Genomic DNA, 25377 nt, shown 5'->3' on the forward strand with positions numbered 1-25377 from the left:
CGAACCCGTGTCCCCTGCATCAGCAGGCGGACTCTCAACCACTGCGCCACCAGGGAAGCCCCATGCAGTATTTTTGAAAATCAAAAGTAACGCCTCAAATCCAGGATGAACAAAATATCAAAGTTTTAAATACAGGCAGCATGGGTATCCTGATTTTTCTTTTTGCATCAGGCTCCAGTACAGCTTGGCATGGCATGGTTACAGATCTTTGTTTGAAATTTTAACATTTTTGTTTATCTTGGATTTTTGGCATTAATTTTTATTTTTTTCAATTGCATCAAAATACTGTTTTCTTGATCACTGAGTGTTTTTGCCATCCCCTTAAATTTGGTACGCAAGGTGAGTGCCTCCTTGCTTAACCCTGGTCCCAGCCCTAGTGGGGCCGCCCACAGGGTGGGGCAGGGCTGGCAGGGAAGTCCCCAGGCCAGTGCGGACGATGGGGGTGACAATCACATCCGTAATGAAATGACATCTAACATGCACTGAGGTCTCTGGGCCAAGCACTGTTCTCGAGCCCTCCTGTCCTTCCTTCTGGATCACCTACGATGTGCTGAGCGCTCAGGATAGAGCAGACCGATACACTTCCCTGCCACTCAGAACCCACATCCCGGTTTGGGCAGAGAGATGATAAAATAATAAAATGCGTGAGAATCGGCAAAATGTGAGGCGCGCCGTGCTACAGGCTAAAGAGAAAAAATAACGAAGAAAAGAAGACATGAACCATGTTTTAGGCACGGTCACCAAGAATGACATCCCTGAAACGCCACGACCACCCAGGAGGGAGAGTTATTACTCAGCCCCATTCTCAGATGAGGAAACTGAAGCAGCCTGCCCAGGAAGTGACAGCTGGGCTCCCAGCCTGCTCCGGCTGGTGCCAGAGGGCTTTTTATTGTGGGGAGGGAGAGGGAGGGGAGGAGCGGGAAGACATCACGTAGAACCAGATGGAATGAGGGCACCAGGACTTCTTTCTCCACTTAAAGGGGCCGCCTTGACTGTACGTTGGGCAGGACTGTCTCCGCCTCCCTAACGGGAAAGGCCAGGTTGGCTCAGCCTGGCCACCACCGGGCCCCACCCCACCAGGGACACCCCCCCCACCCCCGCCCCGGGTAGGGGCCCTTTAAGGCCGTCCCCCCCCCACCCCCGGAGCTGGCAACGCGACCGCCCTCCCTCAAGTGCGCAAATTCATTCATGCAGGGGCCCCTGCTGACTCACGCTTATGAAAGTGATTTCCTGGCCCCGCCCACCGCCCGCCTCCTCCCAGCTCGTGAAATACCCTCGCTTCCCGGCCACTCATAGCCTCTTGGATCCCCACGGGGTAATGGGTGTCCTGCTCCCTCGGCCGGCACCGTGAGCCCTGGTTCTGCTAGTGCCTGACGAGGCCAGGCTCACGAGTGTCCTCGACCCCTGCCCGTCAGGTGAGTGGCCCAGGCGAGGCATGCGGGGGAGGTGGGAGAAGCTAGTCCCGCCCAGGCAGGGGTGGCCACGGGGCCCTGGAGCCACACAGGCTCCCCGGACCAGCATGATCGCCCCCACCCCAGGGTCCTCCCTCGCCCCTCCTGGCCATGCCCATCTCCAGGTGCCTGGCACCCTCAGCTGACAGCTGCCCTGCCCGCTTGGAGTACACCCCAGCCCGTGTGATGCTGCTCTGGGCAGGAAAGAGAGGTGTGGCCAGCCCGGGCAGGCTGCCCGGCGCCCCGAGGCCACTGGGTCACAGAGGCAGGCTGGGCGCTGCCCTCCGGGACCCCGCCTCTCCTGCTTGCAGGGGACAGAGGTCCCAGGCACCTGCCCTCGGCTCCCGCCGCAGGGTCCCGGGGACCTGGCTTCTCCCAGGAGGGTTGGGGTGCCCAGAATGAGGGGCCCCAGAGGGTCTGGGGAGCCTCGGAGCTCTTGGGGTTCCAGATGGGGGAGGCTCCGGGGGGAGGCGGTGCCACGGGGCCCACGCTGGGGTTGAGGCGTCACCCTGGGGACTGGCAGCGCGTCCTCAGCGCCCCCCTCCCCCCTCCCCCCCCCCACTTTCTTGGTGGCACTGTTGTCATGCTGTTTTCCTCAGAGGGCACTCACCCCGCCTCTGACAGGTATCAAGGGGCAGGATTTGGGCTCGGGGGCGTGGTCTCCAACAGTCCTGGGAAAGACACCTGCTCCCTCCTGACCCCAGTTTTCCCCTCTGGGCAATGGGGATAAGAAAACCCACGGGGCAGGGGGGGTGGGGGTTGTCATTAAAGTGAAATGAGCAAAAAGCCACCACAGGTACTCAGTAAATGTAGCCATACAGGTGCCCCGAGTCTTAGAGCGGTTTCAAGCTTTGATAACCCTAGAAGTTCCAATGCTGCAAACTCCAAAGAAAGAAAGAAAATAATTGCACCTCGGAAGGTGCAGTTATTCCCAGTTCTTTTAGGCTTCTTTTCTCTTGTGAACTTGAATGAGTTTTCAATGTTAACTTTTTTCGGTGGACATTTGCCATCTCCAACCAGAGGAACTCCAACAAAACGTTCGCATTAAAAACTGACCGTTCCAACTCCACAAAACTAAAAAGCATAGCAGAAATGGGAAGTTAAACTTGCAAATGAAAGTTGGCAGCATGCGTTCTTCCGAGGTTTTGAGAGCTTTGTCTCGGGACTTGGGGCTGTATCCTGCACAGGAAGTAACCTCTCAGGTCAGCCTCTGGGTGGTGACCTCATGTGTGTGGCATCCAGAAGTTCTGGCAGCGAGCACTGGACTTGGAGTCCAAAAGCTCTGGTGGTAAATGGGGCCCCTTTGCCTCCGGGAAGCGTGAAAAGGGGGCAGTCAGTTCTGATTCCTCATCTGTAAACGGGGGCTTCTGCAAGTACCCTCCTTACTGGCGCTGGGAAGATTCAAAGGGACTGGGATCCTCAGTCCTTTACTGAAGCTTCAGGTAAAGGACTTGGCCCGGGGTGGGCACTCCATGGGCGCGGGGAACAGGTTGACACCCATTGTGGGGGGCTATGGGGTGTCTAGGTGGTCTGAGCCCTCAGTGAACAAACTAGTTTCATGACCCACTGGCTCTGTGACCAGGGGGGCATGGCCTCACCTCCCTGAGCCTCAGTTTTCCAGTCTGTAAAGTGGGCTCCGTGAGGATTAAAGGAGCCGATGCAGAAGGAGCGTCTTGCAAGGACATCACCTGCATCCCGTTGCTGCTATTCCTGGGGACAGTGAGGACGTGCAGTGCAGGGCCCTGGGGCTGTTTGAAGGAACCAGGAGGAAGAGTTCTGGGAAGCACAGCCCTCCTCCCCAGGGCCACCAGGCACACCCAGCGGCCAGTGGTTAGTGAGAAACTGTGCCCTCCCAGCTGCGAGCATTGGCCACCTGGCCTCCCTCCCCCGACACCAGTGCTGGGACAGAGCAGCAGGGTGGGCAGGGATGGGTACGTGTGCTACACTCAGCCGGGTAGGAGGGGCCTCTGTCACACACTGTCACACTGTCACTCCAGCTCGGGGGGCACAGAGAAGACTCTGGAACAGGCCATCCCGGGCTCAAACCCAGCTCGGCCTGCGCGAGCTGTGGCAAACTCCTCGCAAACCATACGGGGCTGTGAGAAGCTCGCTGGGCCTCAGTTTCCCCCTCTGTAACACGAGAGTGATTGCGAGAGTCCTTATAACAACGCAGTTAAATACGGATTAAGTTAGTTGATGCACATCAAGTGTTTCGAGCACGCCTGTCACCTGGCTAACTCCATGGAAGTACGGAAATGTTGGTCATTCTGTATCGTTGTTGGCAGTGGCAGTGGTGTCACCCCAGAATCCTCTTCCCAGGCAGACAGCCTGGGCCCCTGCAGGGAACCAGGCGTGGAGAGAGCCACGTGGTCCCTGATGGGGAACACGGGGCTCACCAAGACGGGATGAGGAGGCTGTCCCAGCCCAGGCCCCAGCTGAGGTGAGGAAGGCCATTCTCAGGGGACCTGAGGGCACTGGGGAGGGAGTCCTTAAATGTCACATCCCCCTGTGTGACACTGGAGACACCCTTCACCCTCTGAGCTTCCCTTTCCTCACCTGCCAGATGGCGGTGACGCCGCCCACCTCTCAGGGTGCCCGAGAGTCCCAGATGCTACGGCTCAGGTGGAAGCTCCTCTCCTCGCAAACTGCAAAGTGCTGTGCGAAGGTCCATTGTTGTTGCTGTGGGAGTGACACCCAGGTCCTCCCACCAGCCTGTCTGGGCGGCTGTCCCTCGTCCCTCTGCTCGGGACCTACCTGCCCAGCGGTGGACACTGGTGTTGCTGTCACTCTGCGCACATCGGAGGTCGTACGCTGGCCTCGCTTGTGTTGCACCAGCCTGTTCAAGATTTTCAAAAATTGTGAATGAGTTGCCCACTTTTCCAAATCAGAGAATTCACATTAAAAACCCAGATTTCAGCCTTTTCTGGAAGAATCCTGAAGGCCAGCGATGCCGGGCCCCCATCCCTGGCTGCTCTGGGTGGTCTGGGCCCTGTGCCCCCCATTCACCCTTTTACTTGCTACCAGCCCCATGTCTCCCTGGGGACAGGCCAAGCAGCGTGCACGGTGCATTCAGGCAAAGCCTCGGCACCATTAGCCCTGAATTTAAAAGTCGGCTGCGTGATACTGAGCAACTTGTGCGACTTCTCCGAGCCCCAGTTTACCCATCTGTAAGTGGGATAATAGCACCGACAGTGCTTTCTGCATAGGGTCAGTATGAGGAGGACATGAGAAAAAACATGTCAAATACCTGGGACATAGAAAGTGCTAAGTGCCTGCCTGCTCCTCACATGCTCGTGTGCATGTTGCCCTGTGGTGGTCAGGACAGCAGGGCTGCTGGACAGTGGGTGATGCCAGGGCCCCCGTTAGCTCGTCTAGGGGAATGTGGAGAAGGTGGGTCTGGACTCTCCTCAGGCACCTGCAGCCCTAAGAACGGTGTTTGGGTCTCTCTGAGTGATTTGGGCTTGTGGCCAGCAGGGGGCGCTGGTGCTCCAGAGACAAGCAGGTTTGCACGCTTTTCTCCCCAAACCAAGGGGCTCAGGCGTCCGTGGTTTCTGCATGTCCACCTGTTCTAGCCCAGCCTCTGGAGGAGACAGTCAGCTCCGGTCTCTTCCCGGTGGCCCGTTTTCTCGAGGCAGTTGCTTCACGTACAGTACCTGTGTCCCCCCCCCCCCGCCTCCAACAACCCCATGGGGTAGAGACGATTATTATTCCCATTTTACAGATGAGGAAACTGAGACCCAGAGAGGTCGCCAGTTCAGAAGTGCCTCTCCAGGGCCAAGTCCACTGAAGACCCGAGGGCCGGATTGTGGGGTGAGGGCTGTGGCCGTCACAAGTGCTGGGCAGGGCTTGCCCACAGTTGGGCAGAGGGGGGCCTCATGGAAGCTGAATAAGCTTCGAGGACAGTTACTGCCCCTGATGAGATGGGGAGTGTGGAGTGAGGCTCAGAGAGAGGAGGTGACCAGGCTGGGGGAGAGAGCCCTGCATAATTGGACCTGTTTAGAGTATAGCAGGTATGAGAGGGGAGTGTCATCCTGATAAGACTCAGGGAGGACCTTGGACTTGATCCTGAGGGCCACAGGAGGTCACCCTGCAGCTGGGAAGTAAGTGCATGACACCCCGGCTCACCGAGGGCCCCCTCCTCCCCTGTGCCCCCAGGTTGCTGCCAGCCCCAAGCCCCCCCCGAGAGCCCAGCCATGAGCAACGGATGGAAGGACCACCTTGGTGCCCGCAGCTCAGAGCCCCTCCCGGTCGTCATCATCGGTGAGTGCCGCCCAGGGTGGGGGAGGGGCTGCCCTGAGCCCCAAGGGTTAGAGGTCAGGAGCGGGCAGGCCCTGGAGCCGTCACTCTGTGCCCAGTGCTGTGCTCAGCAATTTATAAAACATCATCTGAGTAACCGTCCCAAGAACGCTCGAGGCAAGAGCAGGGTGCTCTGCAGGGGTTGCGCAGTAAGGGCGGGGCAGGGGGTCGGGGCACTGGTTCTGTGCCTGTGCCCGTCCTGTACTTGCCCTGTGCCTGCGTGCCTGTGTGACGGGGACGCAGCCGAAGCATGTTGTCCTGCCGTCAGGTCTGAACAAATGGGGGACAGAGGGCCCCTCCCTCCGGGCAAACACCAGGTCGAACCACATGAAATGGCCATTTTTGTAAGTTAAAAACAGTTGCGCATCGGCGATTTCATAGGGTTCGTCTGAACAGCTGTCGACGTGTGAGTTATGACTGAGAACAGCACAACATAAGACAGGGTAAAGACAGAGAAGAATAGGAGTGATGTCATGAGGTTAATTGCCCAAAAAGTGCCTCTGATAAGCAGTGTGGTTCATCCAGACCTGGGGGCAGGTGGCCCCACAGGTGGCTTAGCGCCCACCCTGAGCACCCTTGGCCCCCGAGCTCATCCCCAGAGCACGTAGCCATCTGTGCTGTAATATTTTACACATCCCTCTGACCGACCTGACCCCACTGTCAGTTCTCAGTAATCTCAGGATCTCAGTCATGCCGCTGTGTGACCACAGGCAAGTCAGTTAACCTCTCTGTGCCCCAGCTTCCTCAAGTAGAAAAGGAGGAAAAGTAGCATGTGTCTGGCTCAGTGCACTCGGGGCTATGGAGGGGCCTGGTACAGCAGCCACGGCAGTCAGTTTCTTATTATTTTGTTGTTATTAAAATCGCTTGACACACAGTAAGCACTCAGTAACTGTCAGCGGTTATTTCCACAACTTCATTGTTGTTCAAGTGGTATAGTGCTAATAAATGTTCTATTTTTATTTTTATGCCTGAAGAGCAAATCAATGAACGAGACAGATGGAGACCAAAGCCCTCGGTGGTGGTGGTCTCTTGTGCTCAAAAGCGCTGCCCTCTGACCCCGCCCTCTCTCCCCAGGCAATGGTCCCTCCGGCATCTGCCTGTCCTACCTGCTCTCGGGTTACAACCCCTACGTGAAGCCAGATGCCATCCACCCACACCCCTTGCTGCAGAGGAAGCTCACCGAGGCGCCGGGGGTCTCCATCGTGGACCAGGTGGGCTTGAGCTCCGGGTGGGAGGGACACCCCCATTGCGGGGAAACTCTCCCAGGCACAAATGAAAAGGATGCATTTACGAGACATAAGACCCAACGTGCGAGAGCCCACGAAATCAGCCACAGAAACTGGGAAGAGGAATCACAGCTGTCTTTGAAGACTTACAAATCCCACATCAGCTTGTCTCAGCTCCCCTAGACCAGTGCTTCTAAACCCAGGGATGATTTCCGCCCCCCCCGCCCGCCCCGGGGACACTTGGCCACCTGGAGACAGTTTTGGTTGTCACGACCAGAGTGGTGACACCACAGGCGTACAGGGTCGAGGCCAGGGATGCTGTTAAACATCCTACGATGCACAGGACAGGCCCCACCACAAAGAATTATCCAGCCCCAAGGCCAGTTGTGCCACAGCTGAGAACCCCTGCCCTAGATATTGCAGTTCCACCAGCCCCTGCTCAGGAGGGCTCACCAGCCTCCCCTCCACGCCCCTCGCCTTCCAGGAGGCCACTCAGTGTCTGCCCCCCACTTCAGGCAGCATCCATCCTCCTGGGCCCCTCCCAGCGTCAAGCTGGTGGGTGAGGAAGTAAGTTGGCATTGGGTCTAGATAGGCATTTTCCAGACTGCCTTCTACAGCAGGGGTTGCCCCCCGCGGGGGACCCCCCCCCATCCAACCTGGGCCACACAGCAGGAGGTGAGCGGCAGGCAAGCGAACAGAAGCTTCATCTGCCTCTCCCCATCGCTCCCCGTCGCTCACATTACCGCCTAAACCATCCCCCTCCGCCCCACCCTTGTCTGTGGAAAAATTCTCTTCCACGAAACCAGTCCCTGGTGCCAAAAATATTGGGGACCACTGTTGTACAGGACAGCCATCCCTCGGTATAATATGCAGAGAAAAATGTCTCTGCTCCAGTAAATCTGAGAGACACTGGGTTTGGCAAAATTAAACGGGTAAGTGACAGCTGCAGGACTTGTCAGAGCCTTTAATTTGCTGATGTGCACTATCTCCTTTTGAGAGGCAGCATTTCCCAAGCTTATCTGACACCCTGATACTAGGGTGGAAAGGCAGGACCAGGTGGCCTTCCTCCAGTGGGCCCTCTGACTTGTGTCCCCCCGCCCAGGACCTGGATTACCTGTCCGAAGGCCTTGAAGGCCGGTGCCAAAGCCCTGTGGCCCTGCTGTTTGATGCCCTCCTGCGCCCAGACACAGACTTTGGGGGCAACGTGGAGTCTGTCCTCACCTGGAAGCACCAGAAGGAGCGAGCCATCCCCCACCTGGTCCTGGGCCGGAACCTGCCAGGGGGCGCCTGGCATGTGAGTGGGGCCCAGAAGGGGTGAGGGGACTTGGGCCAAATCTACGTGAAGTCTGGGGGAGGGGGAGGGGAGGGGGAGGGTCCCTCCTCCTCCCTAACTCGGGTTAGGACGCTTCCATTGCCCACCTTTCTCTATTCACCTCCCCCTCCCCCCGCCTCCCCTCAGCCTGCCCTCCAGCCCTCAGTGGACTGGGGGCCAGCAGAAGCCTGGACTTTGGTCTCCTTTCCTCCCAGTCCATTGAAGGCTCCATGGTGACCCTGAGCCAAGGCGATTGGATGGGGCTCCCGGACCTGCAGGTCAAGGACTGGATGTGCAGGAAGCGAAGGTGAGGCTGCGCTGGAAAGCCCCAGATGGGCAGGGAAGACCTGGGCCCGACCCGACATTGAACTGGGAGCCAAAGGGCTTCGGGGCTCATCTAGCCCGCCCTTCCTCTTACTCCAGCGGGGGAAGCTGAGGTTCGGCTGGGGAAAGGACTTGCCCAGGACCACACGGGGAGTGAAGAGCAGAGCTGCGGTCACCTAGGACTCCCTGTCCAGTGCGCCTGCTGCACGACCTCGACCTGGCCTCCTTGTAGCATCCCAGGCTCTAAGGAGAGGGTGACAGCTGGCCTCTGCCCCCCACGCCCTGCCCCGGAGCCTCCAGCCCAGGCTCCCAGCCCTCTGGCCTCCCACGATTCTGAGCGTGGCCTGGAACAGTCTCTTTTTGTCTAGGTCAGCTAATAGCATGCACTTTTTAAAAAAAAATATTTCTGCATTAGAAACATAACCATACTATAGAAAACTGAGAAAAGGAAAACAACTGATGCCTACCTGGCACCGCCGCATCTCGGGGGGTTCTCTTCCCATCCGGTTTCCTGCTCCATAAAGACCACACTGCACACTTCTCTCCACCCCAGAGAGACAGCAGAATCACTGAATAGATAAATTCTAGCCCCCGCTCGCCCTCGTACGTTTCCGCCGCCCTCGGGGCTGTGACAGGGGGCCTGTTGTCCCCACCAAGGAGGCGGTCGGCCTCTCTGGCAGCTCCGTTTCCACCCCTCTGGGGCTCACTGTCCCTTGGACACAAAGACTTTTTGTCCCTGAAAATTTGATAGGAAGACATCCAGGCTGGTGTAGCGATGTGTTAACAGACAGATGGGAACGTAAATTTAACTTGTGGACATGCCCTTTTCTATCGGACTCTTAAAATGTAACATTATGTCATGAGGATTTCACATGGCCATTACACAGTGTTTGCAACCATCCTTTCACATGGCCACTTACACTCCCAAGAGACGGTGAGCATCTTCACTGAGTACTTCCTCCATACCCAGCCTTGTGCTTAGATGTTGGAGCCAAAAGCCACAACAGATGCACTCCCGTCCTCATGGTGCTGCCACGGTTCCTAAACCACTTCCCGGTCATGGAGCTTTTATTCTTTCCAGTGTGCCACCATCATAAAGAACCCCGGATGCCACATCTTCTCAGGACAGTCCCTCGAAACAATTTTTACTAAAATAGAGGAGGGGAAATGCCCAGCCCACAGGCATGGATTCCAGACTTGCAGTTTCGGGAGCAGACTAGCAGTTGGGTTGGTTGGAGCAGCCTTAGGGGATGTGCTCTGAGCTCACTCTGCAGTCAGGAGTTGTATTGAAGGCCTGCCCGTCAAAGAGGATTCCCTTCCAGTGAGTTAATCCGTAACAAAGTGTCCACAAGTCAGGAAAAGTAACTCACCTAAGGTCACCCAGGTAGCTACAGGGAGGAGCTGAGATGATGTCAAAGTCTGTGCGTCGGGCTTCCCTGGTGGTGCAATGGTTGAGAGTCCGCCTGCCGATGCAGGGGACGTGGGTTCGTGCCCCGGTGCGGAAGGATCCCACGTGCCGCGGAGCGGCTGGGCCCGTGAGCCACGGCCGCTGAGCCTGCGCGTCCGGAGCCTGTGCTCCACAACGGGAGAGGCCACAGCAGTGAGAGGCCCGCGTACCGCAAAAAAAAAAAAATGCGCGTCACCCACTGGCAATGCTGGCCCTAGTCATGGCCCCAGAAAGGATTGCAATAATAGCAATAGAAATAACAACAACAACAGTAGTAGTAATATCATAATAATAATAGTCTCTGCTGCTACTGTGTGGGCTAAGAACTATGCTAAGTGCTTTACATGGGTTACGCTTTAACCAACTTATTTACTGAAATACAGGGACATACAGAGAACTACACAGTTCACATGCCTACAGGCGGGTGAAATTTCTCAAAGTGGATACACCTGCGCTTCAGCCGCCCAGACTCAACAAACAGATTCCCCCCATCCCCAGCAGCCCCCTCAGACCCCTCCCGGTCACCACCCACTTCCTAAGAGGTAGCCACTCGCTTGACCTCTAACTCTGTAGATTAGGTTTGTCTGTTTCTGAACTTTATAAAAACGGAATCCTACCACATTTATGTAAAATATTATTTAGTCATTTGAGGAAATAGTAGTGGCCGACCTCCTGTCACTTACTACCTGTCATGTTCTATTCTAAATTCTTCATTCGTATTATCTAAGCCTCTCAGCAATGGCAGGGAACGGGTGCTGTCACCACGGTCATCCTCATTTTGCAAAGGAGGAGCCCAGGCAGAGGGTTCCAGGCCCCGAGCTCACTGGTGGCAGAGCCAGGATTTGAACCCAGGCTGTCTGGCACCGGAGGCCACACTCTGAACCCCACCCTAATGAGGCACCCTTATCAGCTCCATTGTACAGAAGAGGAGACTGAGGCTCCGAGAGGTTAAACCACTTAACCAAGTCCTACACGTCTGGGTGGTGCAGCCACCGTCCAGCTCCAGGGCCTGGCTCCAGCCTGTCCACCTCCCCCGCAGTCCGCTCTGTGACACTCACCTTCCCTCGTCCTTCCCCGCAGAGGTCTTCGCAACAGCCGGGCCACGGCCGGGGACATCGCGCACTACTATAGGGACTACGTGATCAAGAAGGGCCTGAGCCATAATTTTGTGTCTGGCGCCGTGGTCACGGCCGTGGAGTGGGGGACGCCCGAGCCCAGCAGCCCCGGCGCCCGGGACCCCAGCCCCCTCTTCCAGGTGAACGGCTTCGTGACCACCGCGGACCAGAGCCAGCAGCCCTTCTCCCTATGCGCCCGCAACGTGGTCTTGGCCAGTGGCACGTCTGACAGCCCAGCCCGGCTGGGCATCCCCGGGGAGGCCCTGCCCTTCGTGCATCGTGATCTGTCGGCCCTGGAGGCAGCCACGCGGGCAGGCACCGTGTCCCCGTCCTCGGACCCCGTCCTCATCATCGGGGCGGGACTGTCGGCGGCCGACGCGGTCCTCTACGCCCGCCACTACAACATCCCTGTGATCCACGCCTTCCGCCGGTCCGTGGACGACCCCGGCCTGGTGTTCAACCAGCTGCCCAAGATGCTGTACCCGGAGTACCACAAGGTGCACCAGATGATGCGGGAGCAGTCCATCCTGTCGCCCAGCCCCTACGAGGGCTACCGAAGCCTCCCCGAGCACCAGCTGCTGCTCCTCAGGGAGGACCGCCAGGCCGTGTTCCGGGACCCCCGGGGCCTCCAGAAGGTCTTCGGCATCGCCCTGGTGCTGGCCCTCATTGGCTCCCACCCTGATCTGTCCTTCCTCCCGGGCGCAGGCGCTGACCTCGCCACGGACCCCAACCAGCCACTGAGCGCCAAGAGGAACCCCATTGACGTGGACCCCTTCACTTACCAGAGCGTCCACCGGGAGGGCCTGTACGCCGTGGGGCCACTGGCCGGGGACAACTTCGTGAGGTTTGTGCAGGGCGGGGCCCTGGCTGTGGCCAGCTCCCTGCTGAGGAAGGAGGCCAGGAAGCCGCCCTAGCACCTGGCCTGGCATCCTTGCACCCAGGCCCTAAAGAGGAGGGGAGAGCACCACGGCCCTGCTGGACGCAGAGCCCATCCCAAGATGCCCCAGTGATGGAAGGGGGCCTCTCCTGGCAGGAGACAGGAGCGGCCACGAGCCCATGCAACGGCCCTCTCAGATGAAGAGTGAGAAACCCAGGCTGCCAGGACTCAGACCAGGGTGGAAAGAGTGACCACAGGACAGGGGAGGCCCAGAGCTGTAACTGGGGGTGAGAGCTGCCGGTGTGAGCTGGGGTCACCGGGGCCAGCTGAGCACCGAGCCAGGAGGACCCCAGGCCCTGCTCTTCCCAGAACCGGGTCCCAAATAAAACCAGCGCCTGCCTGCACTCCTGTGTCTGAGGACTCTGTGCTTGGGGAGGGGGCCAGGTGCCCAGGACCTGCTCTGGGAGCTGGGGAGTGGGGGCGGGGGGAGAAGCACAGGGCCTGGTGGGAGAACGTCCTTGGGCTGGGGGGTTGGGAGTCCATGGACGGTGCCCCAGGAGGAAGGGCAGCTGAGTGGGAGCAGAGGAGACAGCAGCTGTGTTTGAGGAATGGGTGCTGGGGAGGCGTTCCTGCTCTGCCCACCCCTCCAGTCTAGTCCCAGCCTCTCCCACTCTCCCTCCAGCCACACTGTCTCCTTTCAGTCGGTCCTTCATGTTCCCCACACTTGCACCTGCCACAGGGCCTTTGCACAGGATAGGCTCTAGCAGAGGGCACTTTCCCCTCCTCTCTTTAACTCCTCTTCCTTCCACTCTCAGAGCATAAGGATCATTTCCTGTAGGAAGCCTCTTCTGACACATACTCCTCCATGGCCTAAAGGCAAATTCCCCTCTCATGGCCCAGGTGCCACCTCTTCATAACAGTTCAGTTTTAATTGTTCATTTATCCGTGGAATCATTCCAGTATCTGGCTCCGCCCACTTGGATGTAAGCTCAAGGAGGCCAAGGAACTCGTCTGTTTTTCCTGTCCTTGGAAGCCAGTACCAGCACCAGGCCTAGCACCTAGCAGGTGCTCGTTTAATTCTTTGGGTCGGTGGGTGGATGGATGCGGGGAGTGAGGGGAAGAGGGTGTTCCGGAGTGAAGACTGGTTCTGGGCGTTAACAGGCGGGTGAGCGCTCACCGGGCGTGCACCTGGAGGAAGGGAAGAGTGAGTACCAGCGGAGTGGTGGGGGAGATCCCCCGTGCGTGGGCGCTGATACCCGGAGCCGGAGCCGGCAGAGGGCGCTCCGGGCTCGCCGGACACCGCGCTCCGGCCCCTGCGGCGGTGCCAAGGCGGGGCGGGGCACCTTCCGAAGGGGGGGCAGCCCCCAGGGACGCACCCCCGCAGCCAGACCCCCAGGACCCCGCGCCTGTTGGGTAGCGTCCAGCCGCCGCGCCCGGCCGCGGGGGGGTGGGGGCTGTGGCCACGGGGCACGTGGCTCGGGGTCCGGGCGGTGCGGCCCCTCCTCCACTCCCGTCCCCGAGCGCCGGCCAGTCCCCGCGCGGCCGCGGCCGCGGGGGCAGAGGGAGGGAGGGCAGGAGGGCGGGGCGCACGGGCGGCGCCGGGGAGGGGGTCGCGCGGGGGCGGTCCGCGGGCCGGGCGGGGGTCGGCGGGCTTCCGGGCGGTGGCGGCGGCGGGCGCGGCGCGATGTGCGAGCGGGCGGCGCGCCTGTGCAGGGCCGGCGCGCACAGGCTGCTCCGGGAGCCGCCGCCGCAGGGCAGGGCGCTGGGCGGGCTGCTGCGCTGGGTGGGCGCCAGGATGGGCGAGCCCCGGGCGCCGCTGGCCCCCGCAGTCCCCGCAGCGGACCCCGGCCCCAGCCCGGGCCCCGCCTCGCCGCGCGGGGGCACCGCGGTCATCCTGGACGTGAGTACGCGCCGGCCGGGACCCCGAGCCCCCTCCTCCGTCCCCGCCGGGACCTGCGAGGCCCCCTTCTCCCTGGGTAGGGACCCCCCTGCCCCTCCCCCTCGGCGGCCCGGAGCAGGACCCGCACCGGCCCCTCTACCTCCTGGCGGGTCTCCATGCGAATCCTGTCTCGTCCCTGGACCGGGACGACCCCTTCCTCCCCGTCCTCTCCGTCCACTTCTGGGGATCTACACGTTCTCAGAGCCGGGAGCCTGGAGCCCCTCGACCCGGCCACCGCCCCCCTACTTTTGTTCTGGCCAAACCCTCATCTTTTTCCCATCCCGACACTTCATCCTTTACCCCCATCCCTTCCCGGGACGGGAGCCTCTGGCCGCTTCCCGCCCCTTCCTCCTCTCCATCCCGATTCCTGCCCCAGTCGTTACTTTTCTAAGACCACCTCCCCGCAACGCACACACAGGCACACACGCACAACCCCTAGGTCCGGGGCCACCTTTCTTGTCCTGGCTGTAGACCCTAAGCCCTTGTATTCTCTACCCTAAATACCCTTCCCCCAGGCACCACCTCTTTAAAAGTGAGGCCCCCTCCGCACCTCTGTCTTCCCCTCTCCTGTCAGCAGAGGCGGAGCCATTCCCCGTCCTCCCTGAGCCTGGACCCCTCTGGGGACCCCTATCCACTCTGAGCCCCGTCATTCCCTTCCCCACCCTCCCTCCCTCACCTCACCCCCATCCATCCCCTCCGGGGCCCCACCTCGCCCTCCCACCCACTCCCCACCGTAGGAGGGAGATCCTACAGGATGGATGTCCCCGGTAGAGTGCTGGGGGGAGGTGGAGGGAGCTTTGCCCCCCAAGGGACAGCATGGTAGTGGGGTGTGCATGTCCCAGTGAGGGTGTCCTGTGTGGTGGGTGACCGCGGGCAGGGGTGCCTCTCTTGTGCATCGTGGGTTTCTGGGAGGTGTGTGTGTGTGTGTGTTTGTGTGTGTGTCACACATCGTTGTGAGTGGGGGGAGCGTGGATTTCCGCTCTCCCCTTCCTCCTGGAGCCCCCCCTTCCTCCTGGAGCACATAGCTGGCTCTGGACGGAAAGGGCTGGGCAGGGAAGGGGGATCTGTGCTGTGAGTGCCTGTGGCTCAGTGCCCCACGAAACAGGCTCACACACAGCCCGACACGCACTTGCACAGCTGAACCCTCTCAAAGCCCCAGCAGCGTTCACAGCTGAGAGTCCTGGGCCACCCTTGCAGGGAAGACCTGTCCAGACCTCTCCTGGTTCTCACAGGACTGGAGGTGGGCTCTGGAGTCCTCGCATGCTGGCCATGAGCTGGCTCTGAGCCTCCATTTCCTCATCTGTGAAATGGGCTGATGAGCAGGCATGGGGGCCACATCACGTGGTCGTGTCAGCCACTTGTTTAACGCTCAGGCCGGCACGGGCACCTGAAGGTGGGACCCCTGCCTCCGGGAACCTTGCGGAGCAGGCGTGTGGGGTGCTGATAACTGCTCCCTTCTCTGCCTCAGCCAGTGGCTCCTGCCCCGTGCCGAGGACTCAGGGTTCAGCTAAAGGAAGGGGAGATGTTTTTGCAAAGCCTTCCTGAGCTGCTGCTTTGGTTTGTCACAGCCCCAGGTGTTTGCTGATGGATGCCTGCCCCGTTGCTTGGAGGGAGGGGCCTAGGGGGCTCTGTCCTTGAAGGGGTGATGGTCACCCAGGGGGGCCCTGCCTCTCCTCCTTCCATCAGCAAGGCTTACTAGGTCCCAAAAACACCAGGAGGAGGAGTCATCTGGTTTCAGCTGAGGCTGGAGGGGATGGGGTTCCCCCCTCCCCCCGCTTCCCCTTCCCGCGGCAGCCGGCAGCGGAACCTTGCATCTGCACCTGATTTCTGAGCTGCTGGCAGCCTGCTCCTACCCACTCCCCCACTCCCCAAATAATCCAGTTCTGCCCTGGCTGATCTAGTCATCAGGCCTCGAGGTTCCCTTAGCAGACACCTCTGTTCAGACTTAACCCAACCTCCCTGGAGGAAACCAGGCTCCCAAGGGGTCCTGGAGGGGGGATGTATAAGGCCAGTGGCTGCATCCGTGGGACAGGAATTCTGAGTGTGCGACTTGAGCGTCCAACAGGACGTGCAGCCCAGAGACCCACAGCTCTGGAAGCACACACGCAAGCACGTGATGGGTGTGAGCGTGTGTCCACGCGCATGTGTGCGTGTGTCAGCGTGGCCGTGGGCAGGCTGCCGGCACAGAAGGGAGAGTGGGCAGCTGCTTCCGCGCAGGTGGCGGGAGGACCTCTGCCTGAAACGCCCTCCCGCCCCTGGATCCCATCCAGGGTGTCTTCCCCGGGGAGGGAGAAGGGGGCCCAGCTTCCCCAGACCACCTGGGGTTGGGGACGGTAGTCAGAAGCCCGCCCCTTCTGGGCCAGCGCTGATTCGACCTCTCTTCTCTGCAGATATTCCGCCGTGCGGACAAAAATGGTGAGTTTCCCTCCCAGGCTGTCCCCTGAATGAGGACCTGACTCTTTCTGGTTGGGAGTGCAGGACTCTGAATCCTGCCTCTGCTCTGTTCCTCGGTTTCCCCATCTTACAACGGCACTGCCCGTAGTTCCTGCTTAGTAGGGGAGCCGTGCGGATTCAGAGAGCAGGTGCTGGTGATGCTGTGATGCCTTGCCCGTGGTAAATCCTTGATGTTCTTGAATCTCATGCAGCTGGGCTGGACCAGAGCAACCCAGGCGGGGGCCCAGGAAGCCCCCAGCCTCCCTGCAGGCCCTTCCTGGGCCCTGGCACACCTGCTCCTCAGAGCCACCTGATACACTCGGTGCGGTTGCCCCCATTCTGTCAACTCCGTAGTGGCCCAGGGAGGTTCCGTGAGTTGCCCGGGGTCACCCAGCTGCATGAAGACAGTCGAAGCTCTGCTGCGGACCCCAGCAGGTTTCCCCACTTCACGCGGCTTCCCGAACAAAGTGAGCCCATTGTCGTGAATTCAGGACACTCCACTTCTCCTGACTTGCTGGAGATGTTCCACCCTGGACCTTTCTGGAAGGCAGAGGCCAGAAGCTAACAAGGTTTACTAAGGCCCATCTGAGCCTCACAGTGGCCACAGAGAGCGTTTGTATAAATACCATAGTCATTATTCTTGGGCCGGAGGCGACTCTCTGTGGACTCTAACCAAGGCACAGCCCCTCTCCAGGCCTCAGTTTTGCCATCTGTAAAGTGGGGTGATAACACGTAACCTGTCGGCTTCCCTGGGCTGTTGGGGAAGTGCAGGGAGGAGATGGGTGGTGAATTTTTAAAAGAGAAGCAGGCAGTGCTCAGTGTTGATTTATTCATTATTCATCCATCGAGAAAATACTAATGAAGTATCAAGGCCCGTGCTGGGGAAGGAGTGGGGAACAGATGGCCCATCGCTTGCCCACACCCCCCCCCCAGGGCCTTCAGGTCCCAGGCCCACTCGTGCATGGGCTAGAGGTCAAGATGGCAGCACTCTCCCGGGCCCCAGCACCCCTCCCTCCTGACCCTGGGAGTTACCGTTGAGCTATCCCCGCACTGTGTTGTGGGGTAGAGCATGAGACCCTGGGCTGGAAGCTAGTACCCAGGGGTCTCCCTCTCTCACCCACCATCCCTGGGTGTGGCGGTGGCCCCTCCCAGGCCTCTTGGGATACAGGACTGTCAGATGCAGCAATTCCCTACGGAGCACGGAGAAAGAGAGGGATGCGGTGGGGGGACTTGAGTGGCGCTCGAGAAATCGTCGTGGCCTCGCGGCCTGAACAGTGTCAGACTAGAGAAGGGGGTTTGGGGGGCCTCTCTCTACCTTCTCTTGTGCAGATGGCCTGGGATCATCACCGTGTGTTGGCCACGCCCCTCAGCAGATGACGAGGATTTTCCAGGGAGGGATTTGGGCTTGTCCCTGTCGTGGGCCCGGCCCACAGTAGGTCCTCAGTAAATGGCTGCTGGCTTACAGGTGACGGACTCACTCACCGCTGGGAGTGCGGTGTGTGTGTCCCTGGGATGCAGCCGTGTGGGTCTGGCTGTGCGTCACCATTCATGCTTTTGAGAGTGTGTGTGCACATGAGGGTTGAACGGCCATTCTCTGACTGTTGCTGTACATACCAAGGGTGTGTGTGTGGAGCTGTGTGTGTGTGTCTGTGTGGGTGGGCGGGTGGCGCCCTGGTCTCCCTTCAGGCACGGATGGGGTTTCATCCTCGTTGCTCATCCCCCGCCCCCCCGCATCCCGGCCCATCAGAGGCCGTGTTTCCGCCCCCTGAGCACAGCTGCGGGGACCCTCGACTTTGCTCCTGCGGTCCCCACAGAGGCTGAGCCCAAGCCCACTCCTGCCCCTGGGGCCTTCGTCTTCCCGGCCAGCACCAGTGGCCGTGGGGGGTTGTCACCAGGGTTAATGGGGTGTGTGATTCTGCTTCCCAGGAAGCTTCCCGGGCCTGTGAGAAGGAGGTAGGGCCCCCGCTTTGCTGCAGGGGCTGCCAGGGCTCAGCCGCCTACCAGCTCTGTGACCTCAGGCAGTCACCAAACTCTCAGGGTCTCAGTGTCCCCATCTGTAAGTGGGGATCATCATTCTAGTGCCCGCTTCGAGGGGCTGGCATGGGGGGTGGGGTGAAGCGCGGGTCTTGTGCTGTAAGGAACCGGCGAGCCCTCACACCAGCTGATGAGCATTGAGTGCCCTGCAACACGGGCCTTGGTTTGTCAACAAGTGTTTGATTCTCACCCCGTGCTTCACGGGGCGTTCACCATCGGGTGGAGACTGCCCGCAGCTGTGCAGCATCTATTAGGCCCCAAGACGTTAATAGACCTCATGTGACGTTCCCTGGGCTCCTAGTGGAAGAAGCAGCATAACCCCCCACCCCTTTTCTACAGGTGTCAAAAATCAAGGCTCAGAGAGGACAAATCAGAGATCGCAGATGCTCAGGTGGGGAGCATAGCGGGCGGTTCTGACTGAGCCCCGCCTAGTTTGCCAACATCGTGTGGGCAGGGAATGGATGCCGGCTCTGCCCCAGTTGTCCACGGAAGCAAGATGCCAGCCCGTGGCCCCCGGCCGCGGGTTGGAGTGGAATCGGCCTTTGGGATCACAGGAACAAGGGCTTCGGCTCGGGCTGGCCTGGCGGCTCCCAGGACAGAGGCATCTTCGTGGAGGTGGAGCCGGAGCCTGGGCGTGGCGCCCGCGGGGAGGCAGAGAGTGGGGTGCCTGCCGGGCAGCCTGGGGTGTAGGACCTGGAAGGGTGGTGTGGCGGCCGGTGGAGGGGTGGGTGCCACTCTGCGTTTCCTCCAGAGAACAGGGACGCTGGCAGACTCCTGGCATTTGAAAGGTCACTGCAGCAGAGGCTGAGCTCATGCTAATTAGCGAGGACACCTGCAAACGGCCCACTCGGGGCGGGGGGGCGGGGCGTCCCGGAGGTGCTAGGCGCTCTCGCTCCTCTAATTGGGCAGAGGCCCTGGCGGACGTTGCTTCCCTCATTAGCTGATCTGGGTTCAGCAGGGCTGTGGTGGGATTTTCAAGCTAAATGTCACCGAGAAGGCTTTGTGCTCAGGAGGCCTGGCTGGCCTCTCTCTGCCTGTTCTCCTGAGTGCGGACTGGATGGAGGTGCCTGGATGCGCAGGAGATGGTGGCAGGGATGGTGCCGTGCCCGTGGGAGACGTGACTAATCAATCACAGCACGCTTCCACTGAGTCCAGACTTGGCTTCGGCTTTTCCATGTAGCCCTGTGGCTGGGGGTCTCCACACAAGACCCTGCCCCAGGTTGGGTCGGGAGCATGGACTCAGGAGCCAGGTTCGACCTCCCACTGAGGGACCTGGGCAAGCCCCATAACTGCTCTGTGCCTCTCTGCTCTGTGGAGGTGATGGTATACCTATGTGGTGGGGTGTTGTGAGGACCAGATGCGTGAACACACAGAGCCTGTGTGTCTGCCCTGGTTTTGCTCCCTGGCTCCTGGGTCGTCATCAGTCTTGTTAAAGGAAACCTGGAAAGTGTCCTCTTTCACGGAAGACAAGGACCATAACTTAGCATTTATGTATGTCACGTCTGGTATCGTGCACTGTTTATGGTTGGTTTCTGGGTCTTTATGTGTGAATGGGGGGGATTGTTTTGTTTTGGGGGGACTCTGGGTTTTTAAAGTTAGAAATTCATTCTCCCGTCTGTGACATTAAAACATGAGCCGGGAGAATTCCCTGTTGGTTCAGTGGTTAGGACTCCGAGCTTCCACTGCAGGGAGCGCAGGTCCGATCCCTGGTCGGGGAGCTAAGATCCCGCATGCTGTGCGGGCGGGCGAAAGAAAACGAAAGAAATCTGAGCACCTGAGACAGGAAGTTGGAGGCACGCCGGACGTTGCCCCCGCCCCCACGTGCAAGCCCGTGCCCGCCCTCCCATGTTCCCCGTCTCTCAACACGGGCGGGGCGGAGCCCAGCGCAAGGCGTGAGGGTCTTCTTCTCCCTACTCAAAGTTGCCCTACTTTGAGCCCCTGCAGAGCTGTTGGCCGCAGAGATAGAAGCTCCAGAGCCTTTGAAATGGACGAGTGCCTTCTGCCTGGGTCCAAGTAGGTCTGCCGCGTCTGATTGGGCGGGTTGTGCCCTGCTCAAGGGCAGCTACTCGAGAGAGTTGAGGGCCTCAGTCCAGCCTGCGCGGCCCTCCCCTCACGTGCTCTGATGCTGTACCACGTCGCCCCACCCCGCCATCAGGAAGCGCGTTTCTTTCTAATCAACACAACGTGCCACGTGGGCTCTCGAGGGCTTTGACTGCAGATTTGCCATAAGTACTGAAGGGGGTCTGCAGAGAGGGGCTGGGGCTCACCCGTTTCCCTGGCCTCCGCTGTCTCCCACAGATGCGGCCCCTTTAAGGAGGAGCAGGAAGCTAAGATCAGTGAGGAGGGGGCTGTGGCTTCCGGGATGGGTTGGGGAGGTGGGTGTACTGAGCAGGAGAGCCCAGGTGGGAGGAGCGGGGGCTGGAAGCTTGGGGAGTCGCTGGAGTTCTGCTGGGAGCCCCTCTCTCAGGGGCCCAGCTGCCTCCAACCCATGAGAACTTCCCCAGCAGATGCTGGTACCCAGGGCAACCGCAAGTGGAGGCCGAAGAGGTGAGACGGGGAGGGAGGCGTTGGGACAGATATGTCAGCTGTGAGGGCCCCTTGTCCAGAGCCCAGCCCCTCCCCTTCCCAGAGCCCCAGGCCTGGCACCACCTCCCCCAGGGTTTGGCATCCTCAGGGCTGCATCCGTGGCACGGTGAGTGCCACCGTTGGCAGCGGGCTCACGTCAGACCCCGTGAAGGCAGAGTGGAGAGGGGTCATTCCCTCCCCAGAATCCGGACCCGGGTGCCGAGGCGGAGATGATTAAAGTGTGCGGAGGTGTTCTGGGTTTTTGGAACCAACAGAGAGGGGTTGTCAGACTACCTCCATGTGGTCAGGTGACTGGGAGAAAAGGTTGCCTGACAGGCTCAGGTGTGCTCTATCTACTTGTTGACTGTGGGGCTTAATGAGCCCCAGCGTTTGCTGGTCTGGGGATTATCTGTAAATGGTGTTGGTCTGTTGGTTTGGGAATTATCTAGATGAGTCTGTGATCTCCGTGAACTGGAGCTGGCTGGTTAATTTGGATTCGTGGCACCGGCAGGGATGATCTGAGCTGGGGTTTATCTGCTACTTTGGGGTTTATCTGCTACTTTGGGGTTTATCTGCTAGTTTGAGCTGGCTGGTTAATTTGGATTAGCGGCACCACCGGCAGGGATGATCTGAGCTGGGGTTTATCTGCTAGTTTGGGAATTAGCGGGGCAGGCGGGGATTACCTGGCTGGAGTTTCTCTGTTGATTTGGGAATTGTCTGGGTCTGGGGATGTCCCATCTGTTAGACACCAGCTGCTCTCCCCTCACCCCTTCCTCGCAGATGACGGGAAGTTATCCTTGGAGGAATTCCAGCTCTTCTTTGCAGATGGCGTCCTCAACGAGAAAGAACTAGAGGGTCTCTTCCACACCATCGACTCCGACAATACCAAGTGAGCTAAGTCCTGGGGGCTGGGGCCGAGAGGCAGCGTTTCCCTTCTCTCGCAGTGGCCAGTCTCCACTGCCCACTCCCCTGGAGGCACAGAGACCTCAAAGTCCCCAAACCAGCTAAGAAGTCCCATCTGTTTGGCCCCGACTGGCCGGGGCGATCTGGGGAGTGGACAGGTTGATACTGCGTCGGCAAGTGTTTGTCTTTTCTGAGCACACATGGCTCTTTTCTGAGCACACATGGCTCTTTTCTGAGCACACATGGCGAACCTGGGAGGGATCGTAGATTTGCAGAATACACACCGGATAACGAAAGGGAGAGATGAGCCACCTTGACCCAGTTCGGACCCCAATGCCTTGGGCTTAGCCCTGGTCTCACCGCGAGCTCTGTGATCCTCTCCGGATCCCATCTTAAACCAAACTGTCCTCACTCTGACCTGAACTCTCCTTCTCACCCTGTACCTAATCACCTTTTCTCCAACCCAGCCGGAACCCTAACCTGTGTGTCAGTCAATCCCAAACTCCGGCCCCAACCCTCAAACTCTAAATCCCTAAATCGAGTCCAGAGTGCGCGTTGTACTCACACACGCCGACCCTTCCCAACCTGAACTCCAGCTTTGCCCTCTCTGAGTGATCCCCAGGCAGGTGAGGCCCGAGCCCCGTTCTCCACTCCACACCTGAGTTCCTCGGGGCTGTTTGGAGCAGATTTGATAAGCTGGGGTCCCCTGCGACAGGCTAGAGATGGTCTGGACGATGAGCTGCCACCAGGCCCGTTGGCAAGGGACACAGCATGGGGCCACCTGGGGCCAGAGGTGGGGCTGAGCGTCCTGGGAGCCAGGGTGGGGCAGCCGGAGGGGGAAAGGCCCCTTGAAAGAAACGGCTTCCTGCCGCAGGCTCCAGGGGAGGCCTTTGTTTCTGGAGCGAGATGGAGGGTGTGAGCAGTTCCTGCAGCGCCCCAGGGAGCTCGAAAGGGGAGCTTGAAAGGGCTGCGGCAGGTGCCTGTGGGTTATTCATCGTCGTTCCGGCAGCTGGGTCTGGGAGGAGGCGGCAGGGGTGAGCGTATGTGAGTGCGGGCGGGCGGACTCACCACTAGCAAAGCCCAGACCTCTGAAGACCTTTGGGTGTCTTCTTTCCAACGTTCCCCAGATTGTTTACTGTAAACGTCCCCTCCTTGGGATGCTAAACAGGTTTTCTGCCCAAAACCGTTCACACGGCTCAGAAAGGTCGGTGAAATGCTCCTTTGAGCACAATTAAACAGGCTTCGTTTCTGCAGGACTTGTCAGCACTTTTCACCAGGTGATGCGGATTCGGGGAACCTCCAAGACAGAGTTTGCAGGGCCTTTTCCTGGAAGCCTCTTGACGAAGCCGGCACACTCTGTAGGCCGGCGTCTCTCAGTGAGGGAACTGGGGCCCAGAAAGGGAAGGTCATCAGAACCTGCCCAGAGCTCAGGTCCCTTGGCGTCCGCCGCCAGCGCACCGCCCCGCCGTGTCTGCGTTCTGAAGCTGCCGCCTGCGCCTTCCCCGGCGTGGGTGGCCTTCTCGTGTTCAGCCTCCTCTGAGGAAGGACAGGAGGATCCCAGGCCTAGAGTGAGAGCAGGGAGGGCAACCCGCACCCCCAGCAGAGGGACCCAGGACCCAGCAGCCAGGGATGCCCGGGGCAGTGCGTCGCGGGAGAGTTCTGCTGACAGCCTGTAATAGCCGTGGGCTGTTCCCCTCGCTTTTCCCAGCCCCCGGTTTAGCCCCATCGGCTCCTGATGTGGTGGGCAGGCTTTGGGAGAGGAAAGGGTGGCAAAGCACGGTGAGGGGGTCAGACAGACGCACACACATGGAACCCTCTGGAGGGGGCGGCATCCTTCACCTGCCGTTCCCGCACCTGTAAAGCCGGGGTCACTGTGCCAGCACATGGGGTGAAAAGAGAAGAGGCCCAGGAGGTGTTTTACCAGCCACACTGGGCTGTGCTCGCTAGGGAGGGAAGGAGGGCGGGAGGCACGGGACAGGCCAGTCTCTGAGTCCCTCTCATTCTCTGTCTCTGCAGCCATGTGGACACCAAGGAGCTGTGTGGTAGGTGCTGGCTGTGCAGGGACAGAGGCTTGGCTGGGGTGTGTTTTCTGTGAGGGGAGGGGACCGGGGAGAGGCAATGAATGAGGGGCACAGATGGGATTGGTGGGAGGGCCCAGGGGGAGGGGCATGGTCCTCCTATGACCTGTGACCCCTGCCTTCCTTTCCCCTAGATTACTTTGTGGACCACATGGGGGACTACGAGGACGTCCTGGCCTCCCTGGAGACCTTGAATCACTCTGTCCTGAAGGCCATGGGCTACACCAAGAAGGTCAGCAGGCGTGGGAGGCCCTTGGGGGTCCAGGGCTTGAGTGCTGGTTTGGGGCTACATTTCCGCAGAACGTCCTCGCACAAGGGTGCCTGGATTTGTGATGACAAGTGTTGGGCGAAGGTGGCTCTGAAGTGGGCTTTGCTTGGGGCTTCTAGAGAGAGTGAGGGAAACTGAAGTACCTGGAGTGGCTTGTTGAACGGCTCTGTCTAGCAGTGTCTGGTTCAGAGCGTGAGGCCCTTTCCCACAGTTGGGCTTGGTCCTGGGATGGAGTCCTAGGAAGGGAGCGGCAGTCACCCTGAGGACTCCGGGGCCTTGGACAGGTGTCAGACCTGACGATGCCACGCCCTTTACAGGGTTACGGATGGGGTGGGATGGGGGTGGACTTGAGCATCTGAACTTGACCAGGAATCTGAGGGTGTCTGGGGTGAGAACGCCGTGTCCAGACGAGGAGACGTGAGCTGGGCTGTGGGTCCATTAGGAGTGTTGGGAGGGAGCCGGGGGCAGGACTCTGCGTGTCCTGGAGAGAGGGCTCGGGTGTGGCTTCAGAGTCTGTGCCCGCAGGCCTGTCACCTCCTTGTTGGCATTTATGCCCTGGAGGAGGGCAGAAGGAGGGAGATGGGGCAGGTTGTGGGCTGGGCATCATTGTAGCTCAGATGGGCATAAGCAGCCCGCCTCCCAGCTCCGTTTCCCACCTGTGAGTCTGCACCGACTCTGGCTGGTGCTTCTGGGGGGAGCAGGGGGGTGTGTTCCTTCTCTGTATCCACGGAGAAGAGTCACCGTGAATTTCCCGAGGCTCTATGACAGCCAGGATTAAACGCTCACTTAATCCCCCCAGCAGCCCTGTGGGTAACGACAGTCAATCATAACTATAAGTGACATAACCATGGAAACATAGCTTTCATAACTATGGAAACAGGCTTGGAAAGGTGAACCCTGTAGGGTCGTGGCCAGACAGCCAGAGCTTCCTGCTGAAATGGGAGGGGAAACTGAGTCAGGGACCTGGCCGGAGGTATGGAGCACAGCATGGGACCAAGCTGACCAAGGCGTGTAGGAGGGAGTGGGCCACGCTGTGATGGACGTGTAATGCCCGAGGGCGTGCAGCCTATCTGAGCTGTGGGAGCTCAGGAAAGACCAGCCCCGCCTGC

The 25377-nt window shown here is 59.6% G+C and overlaps 2 protein-coding genes across 4 annotated transcripts in view; both read left to right on the forward strand.

The window, feature by feature from the left end:
* Window positions 1–1308: 1308 nt before the first annotated feature.
* Window positions 1309–12441, forward strand: OSGIN1 (oxidative stress induced growth inhibitor 1). 3 transcript variants are annotated; one of them, XM_082677228.1, is made up of 7 exons: window positions 1316–1415; window positions 3771–3891; window positions 5607–5711; window positions 6822–6958; window positions 8076–8267; window positions 8501–8592; window positions 11137–12441. In XM_082677228.1, exons 3-7 carry the CDS (start codon window positions 5645–5647, stop codon window positions 12083–12085), a joined length of 1437 nt encoding a protein of 478 aa, XP_082533354.1. In that variant the 5' UTR covers window positions 1316–1415; window positions 3771–3891; window positions 5607–5644; the 3' UTR covers window positions 12086–12441. The 3 variants fall into 3 exon arrangements, with proteins under 3 accessions (XP_082533352.1, XP_082533354.1, XP_082533353.1); XM_082677227.1 differs by lacking the exon at window positions 3771–3891 and adding an exon at window positions 5173–5261; XM_082677226.1 differs by lacking the exon at window positions 3771–3891 and having other exon boundaries at window positions 1309–1415.
* Window positions 12442–13732: 1291 nt separating this feature from the next.
* The window catches only part of NECAB2 (N-terminal EF-hand calcium binding protein 2), a gene marked incomplete at its 5' end in the record, with an annotated part of 38175 nt that continues 26530 nt past the window's right edge, over window positions 13733–25377 (forward strand). Inside the window, 5 exons of the mRNA XM_082676664.1 lie at window positions 13733–13948; window positions 16378–16402; window positions 21800–21908; window positions 23939–23964; window positions 24135–24232. Of these exons, the coding sequence (XP_082532790.1) occupies window positions 13733–13948; window positions 16378–16402; window positions 21800–21908; window positions 23939–23964; window positions 24135–24232 (474 nt within the window). The remainder of the gene's footprint in view (window positions 13949–16377; window positions 16403–21799; window positions 21909–23938; window positions 23965–24134; window positions 24233–25377) is intronic.

This window comes from Grampus griseus (genome assembly GCF_964374135.1).
Source record: "Grampus griseus genome assembly, chromosome: 19".
NCBI classification, from domain to species: Eukaryota; Metazoa; Chordata; class Mammalia; order Artiodactyla; family Delphinidae; genus Grampus; species Grampus griseus.

What these genes read in the sequence shown, in the direction of transcription:
- OSGIN1 (XM_082677226.1), top strand. Translation starts at nt 5,645, where the DNA reads ATGAGCAACGGATGGAAGGACCACCTTGGTGCCCGCAGCTCAGAGCCC. An exon ending in CCTCCCGGTCGTCATCATCG is followed by an intron (nt 5,712 to 6,821) that starts GTGAGTGCCGCC and finishes CTCTCTCCCCAG; the next exon opens with GCAATGGTCCCTCCGGCATC. An exon ending in GGGTCTCCATCGTGGACCAG is followed by an intron (nt 6,959 to 8,075) that starts GTGGGCTTGAGC and finishes CCCCCCGCCCAG; the next exon opens with GACCTGGATTACCTGTCCGA.